An 18,875-nucleotide genomic window follows, 5' to 3' on the forward strand; every position below is an offset into this window, starting at 1 on the left:
GAGACCACGCCGACCGGCGACCACCACACACACACACACACACACACACACACACACACACACACACATATACACACACACACACACACATACACACACACACACACACACACACACATACACACACTAACACTATCCCACACACACAAGGGACAATTTACAATTTCATCAAAGCCAATCAGCCTACAAACCTGAACTTTTTTGGAGTGTGGGATGAAACCAGAGCACCCGGAGAAAACCCTCGCGGTCACAGGGAAAATGTACAAACTCCGTACCGACAGTGCGCATGGTGGCACTGGGGCAGAGTTGCTGCCTTACAGCGCTTGCAGCGGCAGAGACCCGGGTTCGATCCTGACTAAGGGCGCTGTCTGTACAGAGTTTGTACGTTCTCCCTGGGACCTGCCTGGGTATTCTCCGAGATCTTCGGTTGCTTCCCAAAGTCCAAAGACGTGTAGATTTGTAGGTAAATTGTCCCTAGTGTGTGTAGCATAGTGTTCATGTGCGAGGATCGGTGGTCGGCACGTACCCGGTGGGCCGAAGGGCCTGTTTCCGCGCTGTATCTCTAAAACGACAACAAAAGCACCCGTAGTCAGGATCGAACCGGGTCTCGGCCAGCAACTCTAATGCTGTGCCACTGTGACATCACCTATTCCTTTTCTCCAGAGATGCTACCTGACCCGATGAGTTACTCCAGCTTTTTGTGTCGAGCTTGATCAATGGGAAAATATTTAATGTTTTTATTGAGCTTGAAGTCATTGGGTTAACACCAGCGACATTTTCTTTTGACGCCGTTCCCTGTTATTAGGCACGCTGCCTTGAGGATCCCAGCCACACAGCTCCAGCATACATGTACCTCTGTGGAGGCCTAGTGTCCAACTTCACCTCCATTACACAGCTCAGCAGCAGTCTGTATAGATTCGTTTAGTTTAGATTAGAGATACAGCGTGGAAACACACCGCTAAGACCAACGATCCCCGCACATTAACACCATCCTATACACACTAGAGCCAATTTACACTTCTTCCAAGCCAATTAACCTACAAATACCTGTACTTTGGAGTGGGGGAGGAAACCGAAGATCTCAGAGAAAACCCATGCGGTCACGGGGCGAACATGCAAACCCCGTACAGACAGCTCGGGATGGAACCCGGTCTCCGGTGCTGCCAATGCTGTAAGGCTGCAACTCTACCGCTACACCACCGTGCCGCCCAAACTAGCTAGGGAGGTCTGAAACCAAATCTGACCAACTAGGAAGCCTGAAACCAAATCCACCTTGAAAAACATTTTATCAGGCGCGAACTAAATTGGGAATTGCTCCTAGATCGCAGTAGAAGCTGAACCATCATTATTTAAAAAAATTATGAAAATTAATTTTAAATTGATGAAATATGGAAAAGACATTACCGACAGATTTAGATCGAAGACGCATTATACAGGATGAGTGAGATTGTTTAGTAGTAATTTTCAATTTTTAAAAGTTCTACAAGGAATAATGTCTGAAGAAGGGTCGCATCCATGCTCTCCAGAGCTGTTGCCTGACCCGCTGAGTTACTCCAGCTTTTTGTGTCTGTCTTCAGTGTAAACCTGCATCTGCAGTTCCTTCCAGCACATAAGAATTTCAATGCCCTTTATACCAAATATACACTTTATAAAAATTGAAATCCCATTAAATCAGCAATTCATTTTGCTACTTTAAACACAGCAGCAAACCCTGGGGAGAAACAGTTCCTCAATGACAGCAACTCGTGTATTTCTCATGGGGTCTCTGTAGAGAGCATCTCCCATCGGCCATTCTTCAATTTTCTCGGTGTTGTCCTCGTTTGTATGGTTAAAGAAGGTGGTGCTGGGTATCATTGCTCCTGTGGTGCTGGGACTCATTGATGCGGCGGAGCTGTTTAATACATTCGTGGGTTGACACCAGCGTCTCATGTATTTTGGTGAAGGCTTCACTGCCAAGTTCTTCATACAGTTCTTCACCAACAAAATTCAACATTACTTTGAGTGTATCAAGCCTGTCTCTAATGTATTGAGCATAGAAGAACTTTTGCGATGTCAGTTTATTTGCCCAAATACCTATACCAAATGCCGAGGTTATGGCCAAATCTTTCCAATAGTTGTCAATATTTGTTCTGAGGGTTAAAAGACAATCAGGTAAGCATTAGGAAATAACACACAAGCACGCCATAGTCTAGTTTAGTTATACAGCCTGGAAACAGGCCCTTCGGCCCACCGTGCCAACCAGCAATCCCCGTACACTAACACTATCCCACACGAATTGGGGCCGATTTACAATTAAACCTGTACATCTTTGGAGAAGTCCAAGTGCCCAAAGACCAGTACGTTTTTGGAATGTGGGATGAAGCCAGCGCACCCAGAGAAAACCCATGCAGGTCAAGGGGAGCACGTACAAAGTACATACAGGATCCATAGTCAGGATCGAACCTGGGTCTCTGGCGCTGCAAAGCAGCAACTCTACTGCTGCGCTCATTCAAACCAGTGTTTAGGCTCGAGACAGAGAAACCCTTCTTGATTCTCAACCAGTCCGAATTCCTCTCTAACAGTTTTATCCTGAAAGTTCACTTCTTATCCATTAAGAAATGTATATCATTATCATCTTGCACAATCGTAGGATATCCCAAGGAACTTGAAAATCAATAAACAGAATATTCTTGAAGTGCATTCTTTGTTTAAAAAGCGATCACATTTTGCAAGATGATAATGATATACATTTCTTAATAGTCGTGCCAGAGCCAGCGGTTCCCCAGTTCAGTACAGTTTAGTTTATTGTCACTTGCACTGAGGTACAGTGAAGAGCTTTTGTTGCGTGCTATCTAGTCGACGGAAAGACAATACATGATTACAATCGAGCCATTTAAAGTGCATAGATACATGATAAGAGAGTAAGGTAAAGCCAACAAGGATAGTCCGTGGGTCACCAAAGAGGTAGATAGTTCACCACTGCTCTCTGTTGTGGTGGAATGGTTCAGTTCATATGCCTTCATGTGGTGTGGAATATAGGAAATATTACTCCTCTATTCCAAAGGGAGGAAGCCAGAGAGAAGGAAACTACAGCCTAATTATCTTAGCACCAGTCAGTGGGAAACATTAGAAGGTGTAATCAAAGGACTAACCAGCGGCATGCTTTGTTGAACCCAAGGTAACCTGGAGAAACAACCTGGCTTTGTTATGAGCATCGCATTCGACCAATTTATTTATTTATTTAAAGTAACATATGCAATGGTTGAAGGGGAACATAGAACAATACCCTGCAGGAACAGGCCCTTCGGCCTAAAATGTGTGCTTTGAACAAGATGCCAAGTTCAACTAATCTCCTCTGGCTGCATGTGATCCATATCCCTGCAGTTCCTGCACGTTCATGTGCTCATCTAAAAGCCTCTTAAACATCGTTATCATATCAATAATAATAATAATATCTCCCACAATCACCCTCGTCAGTGCATTCCAGACACCCACCACGATGTAAAAACCTTGCCACGTGCATCTCCTTTAATCTTTGCCCCTCTTGCCTCAAGGCTACTGTCCGTCCTCTAGTCTTTGACATTTCCACCCTGGGAGAAACGTTTTGACTTATCCATGCCTCACATAATAATTTCACATAATTCTATCAGCTCCCCTCAACCTCCGTAGCTCCAGAGAAAACAATCCATGTTTGTCCAAGCTCTCCTCATTAGATGACTCTCTAATCCATACAGCCTTCTGGTAAACCTCTTCTGCACCTTCTCAATTGCCTTCACAGCCTCCTAGATAACTTTTCACAACTTTTGTGCAGGAATTGTTACCTTAAAAATACTCAATAACTCTAAATATCCATCATCCTTTGCACAAGTGTGATTCAGGACACTCAGAGAAGATATCGCTCCTCCTGGAGTGACACAGTGTGGAAACAGGCCCTTCAGCCCAATTTGCCCACACCGGCCAACAATGTCCCAGCTACAATAGTTCCACTTGCCTGCACTTGGTCCATATCCCTCCAAACCTGTCCTATCCATGTACCCATCTAACTATCTTTTAAACGATGGGATAGTCCCAGCCTCTACCAGCTCCTCTGGCAGCTTGTTCCATACACCCACCACCTTTTGTGTGAGAAAGTTACCCCTCGGATTCCTATTAAATCTTTTCCCCTTCACCTTGAACCTATGTCCTCTGGTCCTCGATTCCCCTACTCTGGGCAAGAGACTGAGTGCATCTACCCAATCTATTCCTCTCATCATTTTGTGCACTCACATTTCATTCCTCTCTCTGGCTTCTACGGCCAACCCCTTATTTTTGAACTGTCACCCTCGACCTTAGATTCTCCACATCCAACCTCACAAAAACCTTTAATAAAATTACTAGCTTATCACAATAAAATATATAACAATGCTATTAAACAACATTTTTGGTCAGGTCATATTGTGACATTAGACCAGATGGCAACAAGGTCGGTCAAAGCAACAGGTTCTGGATCACTTTGAATACTTACACAGCTATTTTGTACAAAGTGGGAAGGTACAGCTTTTTAATGGCAATGTCGTAAATTTCGAACACGATTTTGGACAAATCCCAAAAAGGTCTCCGCCATTCCGTGGAAAATTTTTTCAGACTGTTATCTTCAGGGATGGCTGCACCTTGCAATCCTAGGGAGAAACGTAGGAAAATGAGACAGGCACGAGAATCCAGGCTGATGCTAGTCTTTTGGAAGAGAAGAAAAACCTAGTGTCTTCAGGTGGATACGGAAGGTCCCTTGCTCCTGTTCTGAAGAAGAACAGGGAAGTTCTTAAGAAGACCAAGGAGGTTCTGAAGAAGAACAAGGCAGTTCTTCCTGCTGCTCAGCCAATACATGAGCTCTCTCTCTCTCTCTCTCAGCATCAGATGAGCCGTTACCAGCTCCCCCTCACCTTGATGTGCCACCAATTGTCAATTGGCTTGGTATGAATGTAAAATTGTCCCTGGGGTGTGTAGGATAGTATTAATGTGCGGGGATCGCTGGTCAGTGTGGACTCGGTGGGCCGAAGGCCCTGTTTCCGCGTTGTATCCCGAAACTAAGCTAAACTGCTCCCTTCATCAACAGATGCTACAAATTGAAAGTCAACTTGGGCAATCAGTAATGGTGATTTTGTACGTTCACATTTTTCCATGTGCTTTTTCATGGTTGTGTTTAGGTTAGTTTGAAGAGTTTGTCTCCTGTACCTGTAACCAGCAAGAGTACCAAAGCAACAGTGAATGTCTTCATGATGGTGTCAGCTCCTCAACTCTCTGTAAAGGCTGCAGAAATGAACAGATGGAAACATCACCGTTAATTGAGTTAATAATTCATCACCAGAAAGGTTGATATTTAAATCTTGAAGTTCATTTCTGGAGTCAAGCACGAGTAATTAGCGATGCTCTAAGACATGGACAACCAATAAACCATTTTTTCCTCTTTCCTTGGGTTCATTTCCTCATATTATAATTTTTAAACTTCTCTTTACCATTCACCTTTTACCTCATCCAATATTTATTTCTCAACACATTGCTTTGACAACCTTTCTCTTCAATCTTCCTACTGCCCGTCTTTAAAAACTCAGCCTTTGTCCTTCATCATGAGGGGAATAAATAGCGTAAATGCATAGTCTTTAATCCAGCGTTGGGGAATAAAGAACCAGGGGATATAGGTTTAAAGTAGATTTTAGATTTAGAGATACAGTGCAGAAACAGGCCCTTCGGCCCACCGGGTCCATGCCGCCCAGCGATCCCCACACATTAACATTATCCTACACCCACTAGGGACAATTTTTTTTACATTTGCCCAGCCAATTGACCTACATACCTGTACGTCTTTGGAGTGTGGGAGGAAACCAAAGATCTCGGAGAAAACCCACGCAGATCACTGGGAGAACGTACAAACTCCGTAGTCAGGATCAAACCTGAGTCTCCGGCGCTGCATTCCCTGTAAGGCAGCAACTCTACCGCTGCGCCACCGTGGTAAGAGGGGAGCATTTAGTAGAAAGCAGAAGGGCACCTTTTCTTACATTAAAAGATGGAGGTATATGGAATGAACTGCCAGAGGAGGTAGATGAGGCAGGTACTTTAACAACATTTAGACATGTACACGGAGAGGAAAGGTTTAGAGGAATATGGGTCAAAGGCAGGTAGGTGGGACTAGTGTAGCTGGACATCTTAGTTGGCTTGTGCAAAACCGACCCTTCTTCCCACCGAGTCTGTGCTGACCAACAATCACCCAAACACTAGTTCTATCCTCCACACTAGGGACAATTTAGCGAAGCCAATTAACCTGCAATCTCGTGCGTCTTTGGAACGTGGGAGGAAACCGGAGCACCTGGAAAAAACCCACATGGTCAAAGGGAGAACGTACAAACTCCGTACAGACAGCACCCATTGTCATCTGAACCAGGGTGACGGGCGCTGTAAGGGAGCAACACCAATGCTGTTCCACTGTGCCTCACCAGGATCTTCAACATTAGCTTCAGGGTCTGCATACTTATCACATTCAGACCTTGGGATCTTTACAACAGCCAGGAATGGAAAACCTCTGTGTGCTCTCTATCTTTCTCAGAGGTGTTGACGATATTAGAAGAGTCCTTATCATTGCACCCACTCGGACTATCTGACTCAACCTCATCAGGGACTGGTCCCAGTGTGTCCCAGTCAATGTGACATGGTGACACCCAGCACACTCAGTTTGATATATATTCTGGTAATCAAGACATTTGGGGTGCAGAATATCAGAAATATCACTGAACAAAAAGTTCCTACTTTACCAGTTTTCTTCTGGTGCAGCGTGAAGTACAAAACATACCTCTTACCTGCTTGCTGTTGACTCTCTGCAGGTCTGGTGTCCGGGGCTCAGATCCCAGCTGGTTAATAACTGGACGTTATCTCCCACATCTGATAAGAAATAGCCAACCAGTGCCAATTCCATCTTTCCTAACGTATGTCAGGCTAGAGTCAAGGATAAACATCTCTCAGTGTTTGTGCCCAGCAAATATTAGCAACAAATAGACACAAAAAGATGGAGTAACACAGCGGCTCAGGCAGTGTCTCTGGAAAAAAGGAATAGGTGACGTTTCGGGTCGAGACCCTTCTTCAATCAGAAGAAAGGTCTCGATCCGAAACGTCACCCATTCCTTCTCTCCAGAGATGCTGCCTTGTCCCGCTGAGTTACGCAAGCATTTTGTGTCAAAGTTCAAAGCATGTTTGTAACAGTGAGATGGATGGTCATTCTGGTTGCAATTGTATCTTGAACGTTCAATAACTCAGATACACGCAAGATCTATTCCGAGACTTGAGTACAACTGTTGCCACACCTCCAGTCTCCATACTCTAGTTCACAACTGATGGCATTATTCTCTCTCACGAGACATTCTTCTTGAAAGACCCCCAAAGAGTCCAAGGTCTCACCTGCATGGTGAGAAATGAGCGTTAGTGAGATGGGTGCTAGAGCACAACAGTGGATATCCCAATTTTATTTCTCCATCAATGAATCTGACTGGGTCACATCAGTGCTTGTGGATCTCACACTCATTTGCCAGCCAACACTTCCCAATGACTCAAAAATCAACCCAACCAGGGCTTGTTCCTCCACGACTGGCCTTTTCTAGACCCATCTATACTTACTCTTACTAGCGGCCATCAAGAGTTGCCAAGATGGGGATTCTCTCCCTCTCTCTCTCTCTGTTGCCTTCGGGCTGTGTTTTGCCAACTAATGAAAGAGACACAATTCCAGGGATCATTGGATATTGAATGGAGTCTGGCCCCAAACCAGGGTCCTGGATTCACTGGACGTGACAGAGGAGACATCATCTTGCTTCACTGAAGGGCTAGTGATTAAACTCTATCATCACCAATAAGTTAAATTAAAGATGCAGTATTGTGTGGAACTGAACTGACATAAAGACCCATCTTCCACATCACCCCAGGAGTCATCTTCAGGGAACCTGTGGGAAACCAATGGTTGGTCCCATTCGATAGAATCACCATTATTAGTGAAAGCAACACACTGAGTACTGCAGATTGCTGCTTAGGCAAATATCAATAGAAAACTATCCACCAAGAACTTTCATATGAAGAAAGACTGGATAGACTCGGCTTGCACTCGCTGGAATTTAGAAGATTAAGGGGGGATCTTATAGAAACTTACAAAATTCTTAAGGGGTTGGACAGGCTAGATGCAGGAAGATTGTTCCCGATGTTGGGGAAGTCCAGAACAAGGGGTCACAGTTTAAGGATAAGAGGGAAGTCTTTTAGGACCGAGATGAGAAAACATTTCTTCACACAGAGAGTGGTGAGTCTGTGGAATTCTCTGCCACAGAAGGTAGTTGAGGCCAGTTCATTGGCTATATTTAAGAGGGAGTTAGATGTGGCCCTTGTGGCTAAAGGGATCAGGGGGTATGGAGAGAAGGCAGGTACGGGATACTGAGTTGGATGATCAGCCATGATCATATTGAATGGCGGTGCAGGCTCGAAGGGCCGAATGGCCTACTCCTGCACCTAGTTTCTATGTTTCTATGTTTCTAAAGTCTCTTGTGTGCTTTGAAATAACACCTCCCAAATCCAGATTGGTCTGTGGTTCCGAATACATTGTAACAGAGACTTTCACAATCGTTGTAATGAGATCTTTGTTCAAAGATAGTTAGTACAGACTTTGGTATCATGCCTCATGAATAAGTAAAATGCACCACATTGTCAACATGTTTGTTTTGATGGAAACAATGAAACAGCGATGGATTAAACCTGGGCACACGCTGTTATTCTTTTTATGCCTTTAAGGAAGGATCTACTTTATATCAATAACAATTTAAATTTATGCCGAGCCAAATGTAGCTAAACAGACGCGTTATCAAACAAAGGTTTGACACTAAACCCCGAAAGGAAATATCAAGGCAAATGGCCAAAAGCTGGATCAACTACTGTAAGTTACTGCACGCTGATCTGCGAAGGAAGAAATAGAGGTGTAGAAGTTATCAGAGAGAAACAACAGAGAAACTGTCGCACCGAACACCACAGCCCCACCCGGCTCGGACACGCCCCGCAAAGAGTGGCTCGCCCTGGACCGGCTCCGCACAGGGGTCAGCCGGTTCAACGCCAACATGCATCGTTGGTGGTTGCATCCATCAGCAGCCTGCGTGTGTGGAGTAGACCAACAGCATGTCCGACTGCACTGTCATCTTGAAATCAAATTTCAATTCATTTTTCAAAGCACATTTCAAGTCAAATTTGAAAGCAAATTGCAATTCAAAATTTCAAATCAAATTTCACGTCTCTCTCAGTTCCGAGTACCGGACAGAATCAAAAGGGGGATTAAATCAAAAAAGTATTTCTGCCAAAGCTTACAAACTCTTAAAGAGTCCCGTTATCATCCACCCTTCTTTCAAGAAAAATGTTGTAGTCCGGGTGCCAGACCATTTGCTTTATTATAGACCATTCATTGGTTAAGATGCAAGATTCTATTAGGAAAACAGGGGTTAAAGGTATTACATTTTGTAGTTGGAATGTCAAGGGTGTTAATGAACCAATTAAAAGAGGTAAAGTACTTTCACATTTAAAATCTATTGATGCAGACATAATGTTCCTTCAGGAAACTCATCTAAAAAATGTAGCACATAATAGACTGAAAGGCAAATGGATTGATAAAGTATTTCACTCATCGTTTCCCTTTAAATCAAGAGGTGTTGCTATTTTAATTCGTAAGGGTATACCATTTATAAATACTTCCTCTATAGTCGACACTGAAGGTAGATATGTTATATTAGTGGGAGAACTATATTCTACAAAATTGATATTGGTGAATGTCTACGCACCAAATTTTGATAATCCGTTATTTTTTTAAAAAATATTTAATACCATTCCAGAATTTGGACAATATAATTTGATAATTGGAGGAGATTTAAATTGTACATTAGATCCTTATTTGGATAGATCTTCAACTCAAAGGAAAACAAAATCCAAGTCGTGTGAATTATTAAACTCTTATATAAATAATGCAAATATAAAAGATGTTTGGAGGATTGATAATCCTTCAGGCCGAGAGTATTCATTTTATTCACCAGTGCATAAAACTTATTCAAGAATTGATTATTTCTTGGTGGACTCCAAACTTATTCCTTATACGTATAATTCAAAATATCATAATATTATTATATCCGATCATGCCCCTTTAACATTTAGGGTAAAACTCCAAGGAGCAACGGGGAAACAGACTAATTGGAGATTTAACCCGCAAATCTTAAATGAAAAAGCATGTTATGACTATCTTAAATCGCAATTTGAGATTTTTTTTAACGCAAATGACCTTCCTGAAACACCTGCGTCCCTGCTTTGGGAAACATTTAAAGCGTTTGTGAGAGGATGTATTATTGCTTTTCAAGCGTCTCAAAACAAGAAGAACCGAGCTGAACAGAATGACCTGGAAAGTCAGATAAGACAGTTAGACATAACAAATGCCATCGCTCCCTCTATTGAAATACATAATAAAATTGCAGTTCTCAAATATAAGTTAAATTATATCCTTTCAGCTCATATTTTAAGGCTTTTTCAATATACTAAACAAAAACATTTTGAATTTGGAGATAAACCACAGAAATTGCTAGCACGTCAACTCCGTAAATTAGAAGATGATTCTACAATTCATAAAATTAGATCAGAAAACGGAGATTTGCTTAAACTACCTAAGGATATTAATCAGAGATTTTTGCAATTTTATCAGTCATTATATTCATCAAAAATAACAGATACTTCTGCGCAGATGCAAAAGTTTTTGCAGGAATGTAACCTTCCTGGTTTGAATGTGAGTGATAGAAATTTACTGGGCGCAGAAATAACTATGAAAGATGTTGAAGAGACTATTAAATCCATGAAAAATGGGAAGACTCCTGGCCCTGATGGCTTAAATAATGAGTTTTATAAAAAATTCAGTGGTTTGATCTCTCCATGTTTGCAAACTGTATATAGTCACGCCTTTAAACAACAGAGATTGCCACAAACTCTGACTGAATCAACAATAATCCTCATTCCTAAAAAAGATAAGGATTCTGAAGACCCTGGTTCGTATAGGGCGATAGCTCTTTTAAATACTGATCAGAAGATATTAGCGAAAATCTTAGCTCAGAGATTAAGTCTAGTTATAGACAAATTGATACACCCCGATCAATCAGGCTTTATAGCCAAACGATATTCATTTTTCAATTTGAGACGCTTGTTTAATATAATTTATTCAAATAGACTATTAAATGAAGATTTAGCAATCATCTCGCTAGATGCTGAAAAAGCATTTGATCAAGTAGAATGGCCTTATCTTTTCTCAGTGATGGAAAAATTTCAACTAGGTGAAAATTTTTGTGCATGGGTGAAACTTTTATATACATCCCCAACAGCTAGAATATTAACTAATCAAATGCTGTCATCTAAATTTCATTTAGCTAGGGGTTGTAGACAAGGATGTCCACTATCACCACTTTTATTTGCCCTAATTATAGAACCACTTGCTGAGAGTATTAGATCAAATTCACATATTTATGGCTACAACACTAAACATACAACCAATAAAATTTCTTTATATGCGGATGATGTATTAATATATATTACAAAGCCAGAAATTAGCATTCCGAATTTATTAAATCTCATAACTCAATTTGGTTCATTTTCAGGTTATAGAATTAACTGGTATAAAAGTGAAATTATGCCAATAATGGAGCATAATCCGGCCATACTTCAACAATTTCCTTTCAAAATTGCCTATGAAAAGTTTAAATATCTTGGAATTTACGTGACTAGGAAATATACTTCTTTATTTAAATCAAATTTTCCTCCTTTACTTGTTAAATTACACAGAAATATCCAATTTTGGAAAACACTTCCTATATCATTAGTTGGTCGTAGTAATGCTATAAAGATGATCTTTCTGCCACAGCTACTATACTTATTTCAAGCAATTCCGATCTACCTTCCAAAAAAGTTTTTTTTAAAAATTGATTCAATTGTTACTAATTTTATTTGGGACTACAAGACTCATAGAATAAATAAAAGACACTTATGTAAGTCTAAAATTAATGGAGGAATTGCTTTACCTAACTTTTTATTTTATTATTGGGCGGTTAATATTAAAAATATAACCTGCTGGTTGGATGATTCTGATCAACAACCGGATTGGTTAAAGATGGAGAAAGAGGATTGTTTACCATTCGATATTGGTGCGATCCTCTTAGCTCCAATAAATTTAAATAAAAAAACATATGGAGGTAATTCCATTATACATAGTGTTATCCGTACCTGGAAACAATTAAAGCTTACGTTAAAATTGAGTAAATTATCTGTTTTCCTTCCTATTGCGAATAATCCTTCTTTTAAACCGTCTGTCTTAGATAGAGGCTTTGCTCAATGGAAAAGTTATGGAATCAAAAGGGTGGGAGATCTTTATCATAAGGGAACTTTTCTTTCGTTTCAGGAGTTACAGCAGAAGTACGGATTACATGTTAATAATTATTTTAGATATTTACAACTTAGAGATTATGTAAAATCACACATGCAAGAATATAAGTTTAGAGGTCCAGAAATACTTGATGTATGCCTGAATCGACATTATAACTCAAATAAATTAATATCTTTTATTTACAATATTCTCCTTGACATTGACATTCCGTCATCAGAATCTTATAGACGAGCATGGGAGGACGAATTGAATCAAGTTATAATGCAAGATATATGGGATGAAAGTTTACAACATATACATCAATGTTCATTGAATACTAGACATTCCCTAATACAATTTAAAATAATACATAGATTACATTATTCGAAGACGAAATTAAATAGGATTTTTCCTAGTATCTCTCCTATGTGTGATAAATGTCAATTTCAAGAAGCTAATTTAACTCATATTTTCGTAACTTGTATAAAAATGCAAAACTTCTGGTTGGAGATTTTTAAAATAGTTTCTAAAGTTATTAATAAAAAATTAGATATGGACCCAAAATTAATTATATTAGGATTATCAGAACATACTACAAATTTTACAGTAAGTCAGGTACATTTTCTTGATTACAGTCTAATAACGGCGAAAAAACTAATACTTAAATTTTGGAAAAAACCAATAACCCCCACAATTAAAATGTGGACTATGGAAATGACAGAGACCCTGCATTTGGAAAAAATAAGGTTTGCCTTAATCGACAAACCTGAGTTATTTTTAAAAATATGGTCTCCATTTATTGAATTTTTAGAAAAGTAAATGGGCTTGGCACAGGACTAAAATAAAAAAAAAAAATTTAAATAAAAAGTTGAAACTTGAGTTGGGGGTTGGATGTACAGCTGTGGTTTTTGTCTCCCGGATCTACTCCCGTTAATTTTTATTGTTAGATCCTTTTTTCTTTTTTTTTTTAACCCTCTTACTCTCTTTCTCCCCAAGTTTATAGTTTTATATTTTTATTTTTACTTTCTCTCTTCAAAAATTTAAAAATTGAAGCTATGTAAGAACTTTGTAACAAATGTGTTTTTTCTTATTTCGATTTGTACATATGCTTTTCAAAAAAAAAAAAAAAAAAAAAAAAAAAAAAAAAAAAAGAGTCCCGTTATACAAAATATGCCCCAAAATGTCTTCTGGTGGAGGGGTAGAACTTGACAACAGCACATTGCACTGGCTACAGCGCCTGGAGGGCATTACAAAACCTCTGCTGCCTCAAACGCAAGAAGAAGAAGATTGGGGAAACAGGCCCTTCGGCCCAACTTGCCCACACTGGCCCACACTCCAAAGACGTACAGGTTTGTAGTTTAATTGGCTTGGTATAAGTGCAAGTTGTCCCTCGTGTGTGTGTGTGTGTGTGTGTGTGTGTGTGTGTGTGTGTGTGTGTGTGTGTGTGTGTGTGTGTGTGTGTGTGTCTGTGTGTGTGTGTGTGTGTGTGTGTGTGTGTGTGTGTGTGTGTGTGTGCGCAGGATAGCGTTTGTGTGCGGGGATCACTAATCGGTGCAGACTCAGTGGGCTGAAGGGACACTTTCCGCGCTGTATCTCTAAAATAAAAAACTAAACTAAACTAAACCAAGTGCTTGTTGAAGAGTTAAAGGCAGATTTGGCGAATGCTGATGCAGGCAGGATTCTGGTTGCCCTTGAACACGAGTTACTAAAAGCAAACAGCAGTGACAACAAACAGCTGAGAAGACAAGTTGAATGTTGAGCTTTGTGGAGTGTAGTGAGTGTGAGTGAGGGCATTCACTACATTGATACAGCATCTTGATGCAGTCACACCTGTGTCTGTCACCTGCCCGGAGTTTCTTACCCAAGAGAAGATTTATTTGTCATGAAGAGAATGCACACATTCCTTCTCTCTAGAGATGCTGCCTGACCCGCTGAGTTACTCCAGCACCCTGTGAAACGTCACCTATCCATGTTCTCCAGAGATGCTGCCTGACCCGCTGAGTTACTCCAGCACTCTGTGAAACGTCACCTATCCATGTTCTCCACAGATGCTGCCTGACCCGCTGAGTTACTCCAGCATTTTGTGTCTATCTTCGCAACAAAGGTTCACCAGACTGTTGGCAGGAGGGATGGGTCTGTTGTACAAAGAGAGGCTGGATAGTTTAGTGTAGTTTAGAGATACAGTGCGGAAACAGGCTCTTCGCCCCACCGAGTCCGCGCCGACCAGCGATCCCCGCACACTAACACTATCCTACACACTAGGGACAATTTACAATTTTTACTGATGCCAATTTAACATCTTTGGAGTGCGGGAAGAACCCGGATAAAACCCAGGCGGTCACGGGTGGGAACGTACAAACTCCGTACAGACAACAACGGTAGTCAGGATTGAACCCGAGTCTCTGGTGCTGTGAGACAGCAACTCTACCGCTGCATCATCGTGCCGCCCAAATCGACTGCATTCATTGGATATGGAGGAACGAGAGGGAATCTCACCGGGGTTGGCAGGTTAAGTGGGGGGAGATTGTTCCCCTAGGTGGGGGTTCAGGTGTCACTGTGCCAGGGGAGCAGGCCAGCCATTTCACACTGACTGAGGTTTCATCATTCTGAGGCTCGTGGATTCTCCACCACAGAAGGCAGTGGAAGCCAAGATACTGAGGCATAGAGTCACACAGTGTGGAAACAGCCAGGCCCTTCAGTCCAACGTTCTCACACCGACCAACATGCCCCGTCTACACTAGTCCCACCTGCCTGCATTTTCCCCATATCCCTCCAAACCTATCCTATCCATGTACATAGACTAATGTTTCTTATATGTTGCGATAGTACCTGCTTCAACTACCTCCTCTGTTGGATATTTTCTTTATTTTGTGACTGGTCTAAAGCTTCTTGAAAAAAGGCACAAAGTGCTGGAGTAACTCTGCGGGTCAGGCAGCTTCTCCGGAGAACATGGATGGGTGACATTTCGGGTCGGTTCTGATCATTCAGAAGAAGGGTCCCAACCGAAATCATCACCTGTCCACTGCCTGACCCGCTGAGTTACTCCAGCACTTTGTGTCTTTCCTTGGTAAACCAGCATCTGCGGTTCTTAAATTCATAAGTGATAGGAACAGAATTAGGCCATTTGGCCCCTCCTGTCTACTCCGCCATTCAATCATAACTGATCTATCTTTCCAATTCTTAAACCCATTCTCCTGCCTTCTCCCCGTACCCCCTGGCAACTGTACAAACCACGAATTTATCTGCATTTCCTTGTTTCTACTAAGGTTTGTTTGACTTGGTCTCTCAGGGTCCACACAACGTATTGGTATGGAATAAAAAAATCATTAGGCACGGAGAGGGCAGAGACTCGTCGGGCCAGGCAGCATCTGTGGAGGGAAATTGACAGACAACGTTTCAGGTTGGGATATTTCTTCAGAATGAAAATCTTTTCCAGCTGCAGTCCCCACCTCCTTGTTTATCCGCACAGGGCAGCAAAATGGAGATGTGCAGTAATGAACTGCAGATGCTGGTTTAAACCGAAGATAGACACAAATAGCTGGAGTAACTCAGTGGGACAGGCAGCATCTCTGGAGAGAAAGAACGGACGATGTTTCGGGTCGAGATCATTCTTCAGTCTGAAGAAGGGTCTCAAATGAAACGTCACCCATTCCTTTGAAAAGTGGGGTTACATTAGCTACCCTCTAATCCTCAGGAACTACTCCAGAATCTAAAGAGTTTTGAAAAATTATCACTAATGCATCCACTATTTCTGGGGCTACCTCCTTAAGCACTCTGGGATGCAGCCTATCTGGCCCTGGGGATTTATCGGCCTTTAATCCATTCAATTTACCTAACACCACTTCCCGACTAACCTGGATTTCACTCAGTTCCTCAATCTCATTTGACCCCCGGTCCCCTGCTATTTCCGGCAGATTATTTATGTCTTCCTTAGTGAAGACAGAACCAAAGTAGTTATTCAATTGGTCTGCCATGTCCTTGTTCCCCATGATCAATTCACCTGTTTCTGACTGCAAGGGACCTACATTTGTTTTAACTAATCTTTGTCTCTTCACATATCTATAAAAGCTTTTGCAGTCAGTTTTTATGTTCCCTGCCAGTTTTCTTTCATAATCTATTTTCCTTTTCCTAATTAAGCCCTTTGTCCTCCTCTGCTGGACTCTGAATTTCTCCCAGTCCTCTGGTAGGCTGCTTTTTCTTGCTAATTTGTATGCTTCATCTTTTGCTTCTGCTTATCCTCTCATAACCCCCTAATTTTTATCATCAACATAGCAAGAGAATTAAAGAGTTGCTTGTACATGACATTTTGTACATAAAAAGCTTTTCACTGTAACCTTACCTTAGTACACGTGACAATAAGAAACTAAAATAACATTTCAATTTTGAGAGCAGGAAAGGTTGCCTTTCGTATTTTTCATCAACATGGCGGGTTTTTTCAGTCTGAAGAAGGGCCTCGACCCGAAATGTTTTTAGTTTTTTCGTTTCGAGATACAGCGCTGAAATAGGCCCTGCAGCCGAGACCACACCAACCAGCGACCACCACACACACACACACACACACACACACACACACACACACACACACACACACACACACACACTAACACTATCCCACACACACAAGGGACAATTTACAATTTCATCAAAGCCAATCAGCCTACAAACCTGAACTTTTTTGGAGTGTGGGATGAAACCAGAGCACCCGGAGAAAACCCTCGCGGTCACAGGGAAAATGTACAAACTCCGTACCGACAGTGCGCACGGTGGTACTGGGGCAGAGATGCTGCCTCACAACGCTTGCAGCGGCAGAGACCCGGGTTCGATCCTGACTACGGGCGCTGTCTGTACAGAGTTTGTACATTCTCCATGTGACCTGCCTGGGTTTTCTCCGAGATCTTCGGTTGCTTCCCACACTCCAAAGACGTGTAGATTTGTAGGTAAATTGTCCCTAGTGTGTGTAGCATAGTGTTCATGTGCGGGGATCGGTGGTCAGCACGTACCAGGTGGGCCGAAGGGCCTGTTTCCAAGCTATATCTCTAAAACGACAACAAAAGCACCCGTAGTCAGGATCGAACCGGGTCTCGGTCAGCAACTCTAATGCTGTGCCACTGTGACATCACCTTTTCCTTTTCTCCAGAGATGCTACCTGACCCGATGAGTTACTCCAGCTTTTTGTGTCGAGCTTGATCAATGGGAAAATATTTAATGTTTTTATTGAGCTTGAAGTCATTGGGTTAACACCAGCGACATTTTCTTTTGACGCCGTTCCCTGTTATTAGGCACGCTGCCTTGAGGATCCCAGCCACACAGCTCCAGCATACATGTACCTCTGTGGAGGCCTAGTGTCCAACATCACCTCCATTACACAGCTCAGCAGCAGTCTGAATAGATTCGTTTAGTTTAGATTAGAGATACAGCGTGGAAACACACCGCTAAGACCAGCGATCTCCGCACATTAACACCTTCCTATACACACTAGAGCCAATTTACACTTCTTCCAAGCCAATTAACCTACAAATACCTGTACTTTGGAGTGGGGGAGGAAACCGAAGATCTCAGAGAAAACCCATGCGGTCACGGTGCGAACATGCAAACCCTGTACAGACAGCTCGGGATGGAACCCGGTCTCCGGTGCTGCCAATGCTGTAAGGCTGCAACTCTACCGCTACACCACCGTGCCACCCAAACTAGCTAGGGAGGTCTGGAAACCAAATCTGACCAACTAGGAAGCCTGAAACCAAATACACCTTGAAAAACATTTTATCAGGCGCAAACTAAATTGGGAATTGCTCCTAGATTGCAGTTGAAGCTGAACCATCATTATTTAAAAAAATTATGAAAATTAATTTTAAATTGATGAAATATGGAAAAGACATTACCGACAGATTTAGATCAAAGACGCATTATACAGAGGAATACAGAATACAGGAATACAGAGCTTTATTTGTCATTCGGTACCGAGGTACACACAAAAAAAAAAGAACACAAGACACATGACCCCAACACAAACATCCATCACAGTGACTCCAAACACCCCCTCACTGTGATGGAGGCAACAAAACTTCCACTCTCTTCCCCACGCCCACGGACAGACAGCTCGTCCCCGACCGACCCGCACAGTCCCCGCGGCCGAGCCGCACCGGGTGCTGAAAGGTCCCGCGGCCGAGCCGGGCGATGGAAGGCCCTGCGGCCGTACCGTGCGCTGCTAAGTCCCGCGGCCCAGCCGCACCGGGCGATGTAAAGCCCTGCGGCCGAGCCGCACCTGGCGCTGAACCGTCCCGCGGCCGCACCAGTGATGTAAAGTCCCGCGGCCGAGCCGCACCGTGAGGAAGAGACCTAAAAAGGAAAGGTTTCCCCCACCACCCCCCACCCCACCCCCCCACACATACACAGCCAAAAAACAAAAACAAAAACCATCCCAACACCGACACACAACAAAAAAAAGGAAAAAAGACGAATAGACTGCAAG

At 42.3% G+C, this 18,875-nt stretch overlaps 1 protein-coding gene across 3 annotated transcripts; it reads right to left on the minus strand.

The window, feature by feature from the left end:
• Positions 1-1,627: 1,627 nt before the first annotated feature.
• LOC144608707 (uncharacterized) lies at positions 1,628-6,880 on the minus strand. Of its 3 annotated transcripts, none has more exons than XM_078426724.1 (4): positions 6,807-6,880; positions 5,191-5,265; positions 4,484-4,637; positions 1,628-2,129 (listed from the first exon to the last, which is right to left on the minus strand). In XM_078426724.1, exons 2-4 carry the CDS (start codon positions 5,231-5,233, stop codon positions 1,829-1,831), a joined length of 498 nt encoding a protein of 165 aa, XP_078282850.1. In that variant the 5' UTR covers positions 5,234-5,265; positions 6,807-6,880; the 3' UTR covers positions 1,628-1,828. The 3 variants fall into 3 exon arrangements, with proteins under 3 accessions (XP_078282850.1, XP_078282851.1, XP_078282852.1); XM_078426725.1 differs by having other exon boundaries at positions 6,800-6,829; XM_078426726.1 differs by lacking the exon at positions 6,807-6,880 and adding an exon at positions 5,810-5,833.
• Between the last annotated feature and the right edge of the window lie 11,995 nt (positions 6,881-18,875).

This window comes from Rhinoraja longicauda, chromosome 32, assembly GCF_053455715.1.
Source record: "Rhinoraja longicauda isolate Sanriku21f chromosome 32, sRhiLon1.1, whole genome shotgun sequence".
Taxonomy (NCBI): domain Eukaryota; kingdom Metazoa; phylum Chordata; class Chondrichthyes; order Rajiformes; family Arhynchobatidae; genus Rhinoraja; species Rhinoraja longicauda.

What these genes read in the sequence shown, in the direction of transcription:
- LOC144608707 (XM_078426724.1), bottom strand. Translation starts at nt 5,233, where the DNA reads ATGAAGACATTCACTGTTGCTTTGGTACTCTTGCTGGTTACAG. An exon ending in GGTACTCTTGCTGGTTACAG is followed by an intron (nt 4,638 to 5,190) that starts GTACAGGAGACA and finishes GTTTCTCCCTAG; the next exon opens with GATTGCAAGGTGCAGCCATC. An exon ending in ACTTTGTACAAAATAGCTGT is followed by an intron (nt 2,130 to 4,483) that starts GTAAGTATTCAA and finishes TTTAACCCTCAG; the next exon opens with AACAAATATTGACAACTATT.